At 37.7% G+C, this 12,289-nt stretch overlaps 1 protein-coding gene across 1 annotated transcript; it reads left to right on the top strand.

Annotated features, from left to right (window-relative positions):
• The first annotated feature begins 3,510 nt into the window (after window positions 1-3,510).
• SMCO3 (single-pass membrane protein with coiled-coil domains 3) lies at window positions 3,511-12,114 on the top strand. Its single transcript, XM_068971964.1, has 2 exons — window positions 3,511-3,657; window positions 11,000-12,114. Exon 2 carries the CDS (start codon window positions 11,016-11,018, stop codon window positions 11,691-11,693), a length of 678 nt encoding a protein of 225 aa, XP_068828065.1. The 5' UTR covers window positions 3,511-3,657; window positions 11,000-11,015; the 3' UTR covers window positions 11,694-12,114.
• Window positions 12,115-12,289: the final 175 nt, after the last annotated feature.

Below are 12,289 nucleotides of genomic sequence, written 5' to 3' on the forward strand. Positions count from 1 at the left end.
GGAGCATGCCGTGGAGCATGCCACGGAGCAGCTAAGTCCAAGTGCCAAAACTACTGAGCCTATGCTCTTGAGCCTGGGGGCCACAACAAGAGAAGCCACTGCAATGAGAAGTCTGTGTACTGCAACTAGAAAGTAGCCCCTACTCGCTGCAACTAGAGAAAGCCCGTGCACAGCAACAAAGACCCAGTGAAACCTAAATATTAACAAATAAAGGCTAAATTATGTTTTAAAAAAAGATCTCACTTGTCCCTATTAATTATAAACGTCATCTATGGGCAGATGACACCTAAATCTCCCAGTGTAGCTTCAGAAATTCTCCCAATCTCCAGATCTACATTTCTGGTGATGGAATTCCAGTTGAGCTGTTTCAAATCCTGAAAGATGATGCTGTGAAAGTGCTACACTCAATATGCCAGCAAATTTGGAAAACTCAGCAGTGGCCACAGGACTGGAAAAGGTCCGTTTTCATTCCAATTCCAAAGAAAGGCAATGCAAAAGAATGCTCAAACTACCGCACAATTGCACTCATCTCACATGCTAGTAAAGTAATACTCAAAATTCTCCAAGCCAGACTTCAGCAATACGTGAACCGTGAATTCCCTGATGTTCAAGGTGGTTTTAGAAAAGGCAGAGGAACCAGAGATCAAATTGCCAACATTCGCTGGATCATGGAAAAAGCAAGAGAGTTCCAGAAAAACATCTATTTCTGCTTTACTGACTATGCCAAAGCCTTTGACTGTGTGGATCACAATAAACTGTGGAAAATTCTGAAAGAGATGGGAATACCAGACCACCTAACCTGCCTCTTGAGAAATCTGTATGCAGGTCGGGAAGCAACAGTTAGAACTGGACAGTGAACAACACACTGGTTCCAAATAGGAAAAGGAGTATGTCACGGCTGTATATTGTCACCCTGCTTATTTAACTTCTATGCAGAGTACATCATGAGAAACGCTGGGCTGGAAGAAATACAAGCTGGAATCAAGATTGCCGAGAGAAATATCAATAACCTCAGATATGCAGATGACACGACCCTTATGGCAGAAAGTGAAGAGCTAAAAAGCCTCTTGATGAAAGTGAAAGAGGAGAGTGAAAAAGTTGGCTTAAAGCTCAACATTCAGAAAACGAAGATCATGGCATCCGGTCCCATCACTTCATGGGAAATAGATGGGGAAACAGTAGAAACAGTGTCAGACTTTATTTTTTGGGGCTCCAAAATCACTGCAGATGGTGACTGCAGCCATGAAATTAAAAGGCGCTTACTCCTTGGAAGAAAAGTTATGACCAATCTAGACAGCATATTAAAAAGCAGAGACATTACTTTGCCGACTAAGGTCCGTCTAGTCAAGGCTATGGTTTTTCCTGTGGTCATATATGGATGTGAGAGTTGGACTGTGAAGAAGGCTGAGCGCCGAAGAATTGATGCTTTTGAACTGTGGTGTTGGCGAGGACTCTTGTGAGTCCCTTGGACTGCAAGAAGATCCAACCAGTCCATTCTGAAGGAGATCAACCCTGAGATTTCTTTGGAAGGAATGATGCTAAAGCTGAAACTCCAGTACTTTGGCCACCTCATGCGAAGAGTTGACTCATTGGAAAAGACTCTGATGCTGGGAGAGATTGGGGGCAGGAGGAAAAGGGGACGACCGAGGATGAGATGGCTGGATGGCATCACGGGCTCGATGGATGTTGAGTCTGAGTGAACTCCGGGAGATGGTGATGGACAGGGAGGCCTGGCGTGCTGTGATTCATGGGGTCGCAAAAAGTTGGACACGACTGAGCGACTGAACTGAACTGAACTGAACTGGTCATCATATAGTAACTATACCAGTATATATCACACAATTATCCCAAACTGCACTCATCTCCTCCAAAAACATTCTCCTCTTAATCCTTGCCTCATTGTTGAGGCTCAAAATCTATTTTCCTTTTGTCTTCACCATACTGAATCAGTCCCTAAAACTTGTTAACTCTCTTTGAACTTATTTCAATCCACCCCTTTCCTTCCATTCTCGTAACTACTATTCCGGTGAACTCTCATCTAGACAATTTTAATGGTCTCACATTTGATTTCAATATTTTTGTCAAAGGGTCACAAACTGACAATTCACAGGAAAAATCTAACCAGATATGCTTTGTTTGACCTACCACAATTTGTTATCAGTTGCAAATTTTAAATTGACACATAGAAATCTAGATTTATATTAATTATTGAAAAAATGAAATGAACTGGTAGTAGCAAGTCCTTTTCCTGGGTAGAGAAATTTCCTAGAACTGAGGTTGTCCCCTTCAGACTAGACAGTCAAGTCAACCTCTACACACTATTGTCTTGGTGATTTAGTTGCTAAGTCATGTCTGACTCTGCAACCCACGGACTATAACCTGCCAGATTTCTCTGTCCATGGGATTCTCCAGGCAAGAATAGTGAAGTGGGTTGTCATTCCCTTCTCCAGGGGATCTTCCCAACCCAGGAACTGAACCCAGGTCTCCCGCACTGCAGACAGATTCTTTACCATCTGAGCCACCAGGGAAGCCCCTATACACAAAATAGGGACTGTCCAACTCTAAAGCCCATGGTGTTTCCAGTAAGCTATTGAGGTTGAGTGATTTTCCTGCTTCTGATAAATCTCTGCTGTAGAGGAATCAATAGAGATTAGGACAGAATCTAGAGGAAGAAGAGTGGGAGACTCTGATCTAAGCTTTAAGGAAAAGGAGTCAAGATAATTAACCAAGATAATACAGAAGACAGTAATAAAGAGCAGAACTTCCAGCCAGGAAAGAAGAGCACACACACACACACACACACACACACACACACACACACACACACACACACAAAACACATTTGGCTGAAAATTATCCATATGTCTTGAGAACTTAGAGCAATCAGCAACAGGAGGTACAAAAGGCAACAGAAGCTAAAGTAAATTTAATATCTGGAATAGCTGACATGATGGGACCTCAAAATTCTGAGAGTTTCAATCAAAGAGGCATCTTCTCTACTGAATCAAATTAGCTCAGTTGGACAACATTTTTCAAATTAAAAGTCCATTAAAGAATAAAAAATTTAATGTTTTATCATTGTATTAGTTTTTCAAGTTATATTCAGTTCAGTTCAGTTCAGTCATTCAGTCATGTCTGACCCCATGGACTGCAGCACGCCTGCCCTCCCTGTCCATCACCAACTCCCAGAGTCCATCCAAACCCACGTCCATTGAGTCGGTGATGCCATCCAACCATCTCACCCTCTGTTGTCCCCTTCTCCTCCTGCCTTCAATCTTTCCCAGCATCAGGGTCTTTTACAATGAGTCAGTTCTTTGCATCAGGTGGCCAAAGCAATGGAGTTTCAGCTTCAGCATCAGTCCTTCCAATGAATATTCAGGACTGATTTCCTTTAGAATGGACTGATTGGATCTCCTTGCAGTCCAATATTACTTAATACATACCGATTTTATGTTAATATAGAAGATAACAGAATTCTGAGAACTAAACCATGTAGAAACAGTCAATAAACCAGACAGGCAGAGGGACCCAGCAGAGACTAACAAAGCCTGTAAGTCATCACATTCCATTGGAAACATCCAGATGAAACCAGATGAAAAAGCACAACAACTACTCCTAAACAACTGCTGGGACCACTGGACTCAGAAACACAGCAAGGTAAGCAATATGGGTATTTCTGTTAGTATTGATATAATACTCTGCTTCTCTACATTAAAAGGTATCTATAGTAATATGCTAGACTTGAATCCTAGCTATAAATATAATAAAGCAACAAGACAACTTTAAGTGGATCCCATGACATGTTCCTGGTGATCATTTATGCCTCTGAAGATACCAAGAAAGAAGAAAATTAACAGCTTATATAATTAAGTCAGCAAGGAAGATAAAGTAGTAAAGACATCAGTTTTAGAAAATAAGGATGAAAGGACACCTGTGTGTGAAAGCGTGCTGTTTATATGGATTGTAACATCTTTTATGTCTTTAACATTCATTTATGATTCAGTACCTTTAGAAGAATAAATGTGTAATCTTATTCTAGTTAATGTCTAGTGCTTATGTTCCTTCATAAGCTCTATTACATTTAAATAACACTGGGCATTTGCTGTGTGTCTCCAAATAGACTGCTATCTTCTTGAGGGCAAGGAACGTTGTTTACTCAAGGTATATGGCAGAGGTTCCCAAGTGAACATCTGATAAATGCTGGTGAACAACCTCAATATTCTGCTTTCTGGCCAGAAATATTATTTTAAACAATTTTTATATCAGAGTGTCATCACAGCATGATCAACTTTTTTTTTAAAGGCCATGGTTTTGATTTAAAGGAGGCTCAGAACTAGTTAGTAGCTGTTATATTCTCCTGAAAAGCTTCTGATTTCACCCATACCCTAAACCCACACTCCCAGATAAGTGGACCTTGCAGTACAGCTAGACCCAATATGGATAGTGAGGATAAGAGAAAGCATGGAGAAAGGCAGAAGCTTAGAGAGCACTAATGACCAGACAACGGAAGCTAAGAAAGGGTCTTTGTTTTCTTTCTTTTTTCCTTTCTATTTTTAATTGTTATTATGGGAAAAGTCCAAACATACACAAAAGTGAAAACAATAATCAACTCCCGTATACCCATGATCCGGCTTCAAAAATTATCAGTATAAGGTTGATCTTATTATCTCTATGAACCTACTCCAATCTCCCTTCTAGATTATTTGTAAGCAAACTGCAGTGTCATTTCATCATTAACTTTTTCAGGACACATTTCCACAAAAGCAAGAACTCTCTGAAATTTGACCTTGTGCTTCTCAAACCAGTAATATTTAACAGAATTGTCTTTGACTTTGAAACACATCCAGTGTCCTGCTGTAAAAATTAATTTTTGATGTAGGTGGAAAAGCTTTTATAATGTACTTGCAGTACATATCAAAAGTAATATAAATTTTTATTCCTATTGATTATATAAATTATATGTTTATATGATTTGAATTTCCTCTGGAAATTTACCCTGAGGAAATAATCCAGATAATTGAGAGAAAAAGGATCATGTGCATTAAAATACTTATATTAAGATAGTGAAACAATTAAGGATTTAGAAAATTATGGTAAATATATATGAAATATTTTATAAAATATAAATACGTATATTTTATATAACCAATAAGTATAAAACTAGAAATAGGGGGACGTATTTAAATTAATACAAGATGAAATTTTATTTATACTATTATCACAACTTTGTAAAAGCACTTATGCTTTTAAATAAACTTTGGAAAGGAATAATTCAAAAAAACAAGATGGTAGGTTTATGGATGTTTTTCTTTGTGGATATTAAAGTGTTTATATATTATTGCTATAAACTTTATAAAATACTTTGTTTTATCAAATCTTTTAATTTCTTCGTGTTATAATTTTACCATCTATCAAAGCACAATCACCTGTCACTTTCTCCATGAATCTTCCTCTAATAATCTTGGTCCTAAAATTTCTGTTTAAATTCCTATAGCACTGGACAGTAAATGCACTACATAATTCATAAAAGTATCCTGAGAAGTATTTATCTACTTATTTGATAATCGATACACTTTTAAGGTGGTTCCTTTCCTGAAAAACTAAAACAACTGCCACAACACTAAATTAACTTTTAGATACAATCATCAGTAGCCATTCCCTTCTCATGGGATCTTCCTGATCCAGGGATCGAACCTGGGTCTCCTGCACTGCAGACAGATACTTTACCATCTGAGCCACCAGGGAAGCCCAGTATCACAAAATTAACTTTTAGATACAATCATCAGTATATTTCTACCATTTCTTACATGTTCTTTAATTATGAATGTTTACTTGTCATTTCAACAAAATTGATGAGTTAGGTCCAATAAGAATCCATCTGAAGCTAGCCTGTTTTCATTCCAAGCCCCTAATACGAGCTGTAGCTTCAAGATTTGTCTACTTCCTTTTTTTAACTAAAATAAGCCAAAACACATGTGATTTCCAAACTGTTTTAGCAACAGAACTCTCTTATCACATAAAATTTTACCCACCCACAGCCCAAATAAGGCAGCAGAGAATGCACAGCTGCTTTAGTAAAGGCTGGGGTGAAATTAACGTGCCAGGAGCCAAGCGCTCCACCTACTGGTTAGCAATTCCCCATCAGGCTGCACAGGGCTCTTTCTATTTCATGAACCACTACAATAACATGCTCAAATAGCAGCTCAAAGTAGGCTGTACAGAAGTGAATGGTAACTGCCCATTGCTAATAAGGAGCACTATCATGTGATAAAAAATAGTCTAAAGTTGACATCTACCATACAAAAGAGGCCGCTGATCAGAGCTGGATTAAATACACCACTTAGTTGCCTGCTGATGCTGAACTTTAAAAATCATTTTTTAAATGACTTTAAAATTATTTTAAAAGATTGAATTTTAAAGTCAGTATTTAAAAGGTCAAACCTGAAATGCAATAAGATAGAGGAAAGTATACAGCCCAGAATTCCTCTTGGGTACAGTACTACATATTGTTGGTAAGATATCACTTGAGGCGTGCCTGAGTAACAACTGCGATTTTTAAGAAAGGTGACTCCATCTGATGGCAGATCTTTTTCATTTTGCTGAGGGAAGGGAGCAATTCAAGTGTCAGAGCTAAATTGTCATGGGCAATAGTGCAAATGCTGCCCATCACCAACTAAGATTTTTCAAATGGTGTATAAAAAGTGAAGTCGCTCAGTCGTGTCCAACTCTTTGCGATTCCATGGACTGTAGTCTACCAGGCTTCTCCGTCCATGGGATTTTCCAGGCAAGAGTACTGGAGTGGGTTGCCATTTCCTTCTCCAAATGGTGTATAACCTGTCCTTTAAATATCAAGCACGTATCTAAGAGCATCAGTTTGAAAGGGTACAAATCATTTCCCTAGACAGTTGGATGTCTCCACATGGCCCCAGGGTCAATATTATTAAAGCGTGAGGTTTTTTTTGTTTTTTCAATTTTTATTGGAATAAAGCTGATCTAAAATGTTGGAAAAGGAAATGGCAACCCACTCCAGTACTCTTGCCTGGACAATTCCATGGACTGAGGAGCCTGGTAGGCTACAATCCATGGGGCCGCAAAGAGTCAAACACGACTGAGTGACTGCACTTTCTTCCTTTCTTTCTTTACAATGTTGTGTTAGTTTCTGCTGTACAGAAAAGTGAATCGGTTATATAAGTATCTCCACTCTTTTTTAGATTCTTTTCCCACATAGGTCATTACATAATATGGGGTAGAGTTCCTTGTGAGATACAGCATATGCTTCTTACTTACCTATTTTATATATAGTAGTGTGTATATGTCAATCCCAATCTCCCAGCTTCTCTCTCCCCTCCCTTTACCCCAGGTAACTATAAGATTATCTTCTGCATCTGTGACTGTTTGGGTTTTGCAAATAAATTCAGATTCACCATTTTTTAAGATTCCCATTTATAAGTGGCACCATATGATGTATCTTACTTCAAAGTGTGAGTTCTTTTAAATGAATTTGTGGAAGGTATGCACCACCTCCATCTATAAGTTGGTACGACATACTGCCTTCAACTTGACACTGCAGTCTTAAATGTCTTTAACTTCCTACCTACATTAGGAATTCTATAAAAGCAGGGACCATATCTACTTCATTTCTGTAGGCTCTACAGAGCCTAGCACACTACCTTATAATAGTAAAGCACTACTATCCATTAGATAAATTGTTACTGCATTATTAAATTACTTGCTTCAGTGGGCTCTTCAAGTTTCACCTGTCCAAAACATAATCCCTGGTTTCACCTTCAAACGTCACCTCTCCTCCACTGAGTTCTCTACTTTTTCTCTCACTGTTGGGACAGAAATAATTTTAAATTGTATTCAGTACTGGGGCAAGTATAGTGGCAGGCCTGCTGAAGATCTCTCTGCAGAAACTATCAAGTCCCCTTCCCCAAGTGAAAAAAAGGAAGGTAAGCATGACGCAAGACAATAAAAGTCTTTCTTTATTAGATGTAAAAAATAATTCTGAGCACATCAGGATGTTTCTTACTCAGCCTTGTTATTGGCACAAAATTATGGATATCTGGAACCCAGGAAAAAGAGTATAAAAGTGAATGCCCAAGAGTTTTTAGTATGTAAAGGGAAGAAAATATTATTTTTGTAGATGAAAAAACACTGTGTCTGATTTATGGTAAGACTGAACCTCTCATCAATTAGTTATTACTATTTCTTCTTTTACTGTCTGTTCAAAGTGTGTTTAGCTATGAGATTATTACTGCTTTTCTTATTAACAACTAAACTTTAGAAATCAATATTTTTTTCATTTTTCCTCCATTTTAACCAGTTTGTTTTCAGTTCTTTTTACATGGTCATCATTGTTAAAGTTTGTGTGACTTATTCCCACTGGTTTTAAGCCTATGAAGCCCTCCATACAGACATTTAAAAATTATCTATTTTCTTCTAGCTATTGTATCACTTTTTTTTAATATTTACTGTACTGATAACATTTAAAATTTTACACTGTTAACATTAAAAAGTCTTAATACTCCAGGATCATTTATGGAATACTAATTTCAATTATTACTGGTTTGAGTGTCTACATATTGTATTAAATCAAACATATATCAGGGTCTCCTTTGGGGACTATTTTGCTCCATAATTCCATCTACTCTTGCACCTGGCACAACACCAGTTCATACTGTGTTTTTAAGGTGCTTCAATGTTTAGGAAAGGAAAAGTCTAGTCTTTCAAATGTACTTTATGATTAATTTGTCAAGCTATGTTAAAACAATGAATTAATTGAAAAGCAACTGACCACTTGGAAGCATTTAACCTCTTATCAAGGGGGAAAGTTATCTCTCCAAGTATCTATCTTCAGGTAAATAGAACCACACACCTTTTTCTAAAAGTTAAGCCTTCAAATAATGGCATATGATAGTTTTTAGAGAAAATTTTCACTTGTTCAGGGTATGAAACGACTCTTCTCACCTAAATTTCTGAATGGGGATGTAGTCTGTGATCTTCAGAACTCAAAGCCAGAAATTGGAGTTTTCACTTCATAAGATGTGAATACTAGGAACAACAACAATCACTACACTCACTCAACAATTTCTTTAAACAGAATTGAGATGTTTTCTATTTACTGATTTGTGGACATTTGTGTCTGGGGGGTGTGTGTGTGTGTGTGCGCGTGTGTGTGTGTGTGTGTGTGTGTACTATATCTAAATCAAAGATAAAAGTGAATTTCTGACCATGATACAATTTACTCTGGTGTGTGTTTATGTGTATGCATACTATATCTAAATGAAAGATAAAAATGAATATCTGATCATGATACAATTTACTCCATCTGGGGTACTAGTGCATTTTTCTAAAACTAAGAGCAAAAATAATGATGTTCCTAATCTGTTTTTCAAAAATTTCCCATTTCCATTTCCATATTGTATCTTTCTAACATGGAGGATAGGTCATATTCATGTTTACTTTCCTGAGAGAAAATATCTTCATTCCTTCATCCCATGCTTCCAAGGTTCCCAATATCCAGGCCTAGAAATACCATAAATATACTATAAATACACTATAAATATCCAAAACCATGGTCATAGAAAGATAGGGCCCCAATTAATCAGCACGTTGTTTTTTCAATGAGAATATGCCAGATCCTACACAGGTAAAAAGGACTCCATTTTCTTATTCTTCTCTCCCCAGAGTTCAAACAAAAAAATCAATGTCAGGTACGCAGAAAGACTACTCTAAGTGCGCGTGGTGAGGAACATTGTTCTCACTGGGTCCAAACTTTCACCCACGTTCACTCAGAAGAGTGTCACTTGTTCCTCCTTTCTCTGAGCCAAAAATACAAACACAAGCAGGATATAAACATCTGGCTTATTCATTCTATGGCGTACTCTTTTTTTTCCCCATGGTGGATTCTTGCTACTTATTCCTTAACACCTTCCTGGAATGGTATTATCTTCTTTCTGAGGCCAACTCTAGCTTATTTGAATAATGGCCAAGTGCAGTAAAGACAATTCTAAAGAAGTTAACTTAAAAGCTTTGCAAATAGAGAAACAGAGAGATATTCATAACTGCTCTGTCCCTTCCACCAGCATGACTGCCTCTGCAAGTGAGACTTTAAGCAATCTTGCAAATATACTTCTATCATGAGGATCGTTTTGTAAATATTCTATTATGTGTTGCCTCTGGATGCTTCTTAGGTTTTGGAGTGCAAATATTTGCCTGTAAAGATATAAAGTGTTTTGATTTTTTAATATTTTAAAATAATATTGGCATATGTTATACTTTAAACTACATATACTATATACACTATATACTTTCTAAACCATGTGAATAGAATAACCACTCAAATAAAAGATGAGTGCATAAATAAATTAGCTATTGCCCTGTAAACTCAAAGATCTTAATATTCTTCTAACCTTACTAATTTCAAATATTAGAATATCAATTTGGTAGGTCTATTCAAAGTGGTGACTGTAGGTTGAGGAAATTAAGGAGCACTGGTAATCAAGAGCTAACCACTTCAAATACATTATTAAATATTACTTGGAAATAATCACATCTATTAATAATCGGATGTTGTTGCTGCTGCTGCTAAGTCGCTTCAGTTGTGTCCGACTCTGTGCGACCCCAGAGATGGCAGCCAACCAGGCTCCCCTGTCCCTGGGATTCTCCAGGCAAGAACACTGGAATGGGGTGCCATTGCCTTCTCTGTAATCAGATGTTAGACAAACACAAATCTGTACTATCTAGGATTCTCCCCATCACAAGATCTAATGCCATAATTAACGCATCCATGGGTTGTACTACGTTACCCGTATTTTCATACAGTGACTTCACATTTAAAAAAATGATTTTGAAGAACATGTTGAGTTTTCTGAGAAATTCCTTTGGTAGCATACTACTTTTTCATCCACATAGTAAAAGAGTTCCTGGTCAAATCTATGCAACCAGCAGATATTTTTCAATATTTCTAGTAAAGATTTCCTATTGTATTTTTCAGAGACCATATTTGAAATATGGCTCAAAGTGACTTCCTCTATCCAGAGAACCCAAAAAGGCGACAAGAAGTAAACCGTCTTCACCAGGAGCTCCTTGACTGCTTATCTGACAGCTTCCATGCCACCAATAAGCTGACTGGGGTTTTAAACACGCACTTAGGGTGTACGTTACCTTCCATTGAAATGAAAAGAGATGGGACCATCAAAGAAAACTGTGATATCATCATCCAAGCCATGATGAACATCCAAAAAGAATTGCAAAAGGTGGATGAAGCACTAAAAGATAAACTAGAGCCAACTCTTTATAGAAAACTTCAGGATATTAAGGAAAGAGAAACTGAGAAAATTGCGATAGTACAGAAGGTTATTTCAGTCATCCTGGGAGAAGCCACTTCTGCCGCCAGTGCAGTGGCTGTTAAACTTGTGGGCTCAAATGTCACAACCGGCATAATTAACAAGTTGGTCACTGTGCTAGCTCAAATTGGTGCGTCTCTCCTCGGTAGCATAGGAGTTGCTGTTCTTGGCCTTGGGATAGATATGATCTTCCGTGCCATCCTGGGAGCAGTGGAGAAAACACAGCTTCAAGCAGCCATCAAAAGTTACGAGAAGCATCTGGTGGAATTCAAGTCAGCTTCAGAAAAATATCATCATGCCATTACTGAGGTCACCAACACAGTGAAACATCAAATGAAATAAAGTTACTTTATTTGCCACTGGGAATATTTCTCTGCTTCTCTCTCCATAATGGTGTTTTGCTTCTCTGATTAGCTTCATTTTCCATAAGCTTCCAACAAGATATAAATACAGCAAACAACTCTGAGGATTCAGAAATGCTACAACTAGATGACTCTAGAGTTTTCTATCAACAATGAATGTCTGGATCAGTTGGTGGTAGACCTGAGTTAAAGACTGCATCCTGGGATGTCCTCTCACTGTGCTCTACAGATCAACATAAGGGTGAATGCTATTGCAGAGGAGTGTGTAGGGGTGACCTTTTCCTTTTCTAATTCCCAGTCAAAATTTTCAAAATTTGCATTGAATGAAGAGACTATCACTAGCTTCAGACATCATTTAGTTCTAAGGGACATAGTAACTTCTGCACCCACGTGAAAGCTGAGCCTTCGAATGGAACAGAAAGACTACGGTAATTGTGACCATCAGTTTAAATGCAATTTGCCCTAAACTGGAAGAGACTGAAATCTGGTTTGTAACAATTTACTTCAAAGGAGGCAGCTGTTCTGGAAACTTCTACTAATTACTACTCTGTAATTCAGATTGACTGTTAAGAGATA

This window comes from Capricornis sumatraensis, chromosome 4, assembly GCF_032405125.1.
Source record: "Capricornis sumatraensis isolate serow.1 chromosome 4, serow.2, whole genome shotgun sequence".
Classification (NCBI taxonomy): Eukaryota; Metazoa; Chordata; class Mammalia; order Artiodactyla; family Bovidae; genus Capricornis; species Capricornis sumatraensis.

Excerpts from the sequence above, each read along its gene's own strand:
- SMCO3 (XM_068971964.1), top strand. The coding sequence starts at position 11,016 with ATGGCTCAAAGTGACTTCCTCTATCCAGAGAACCCAAAAAGGCGACAA.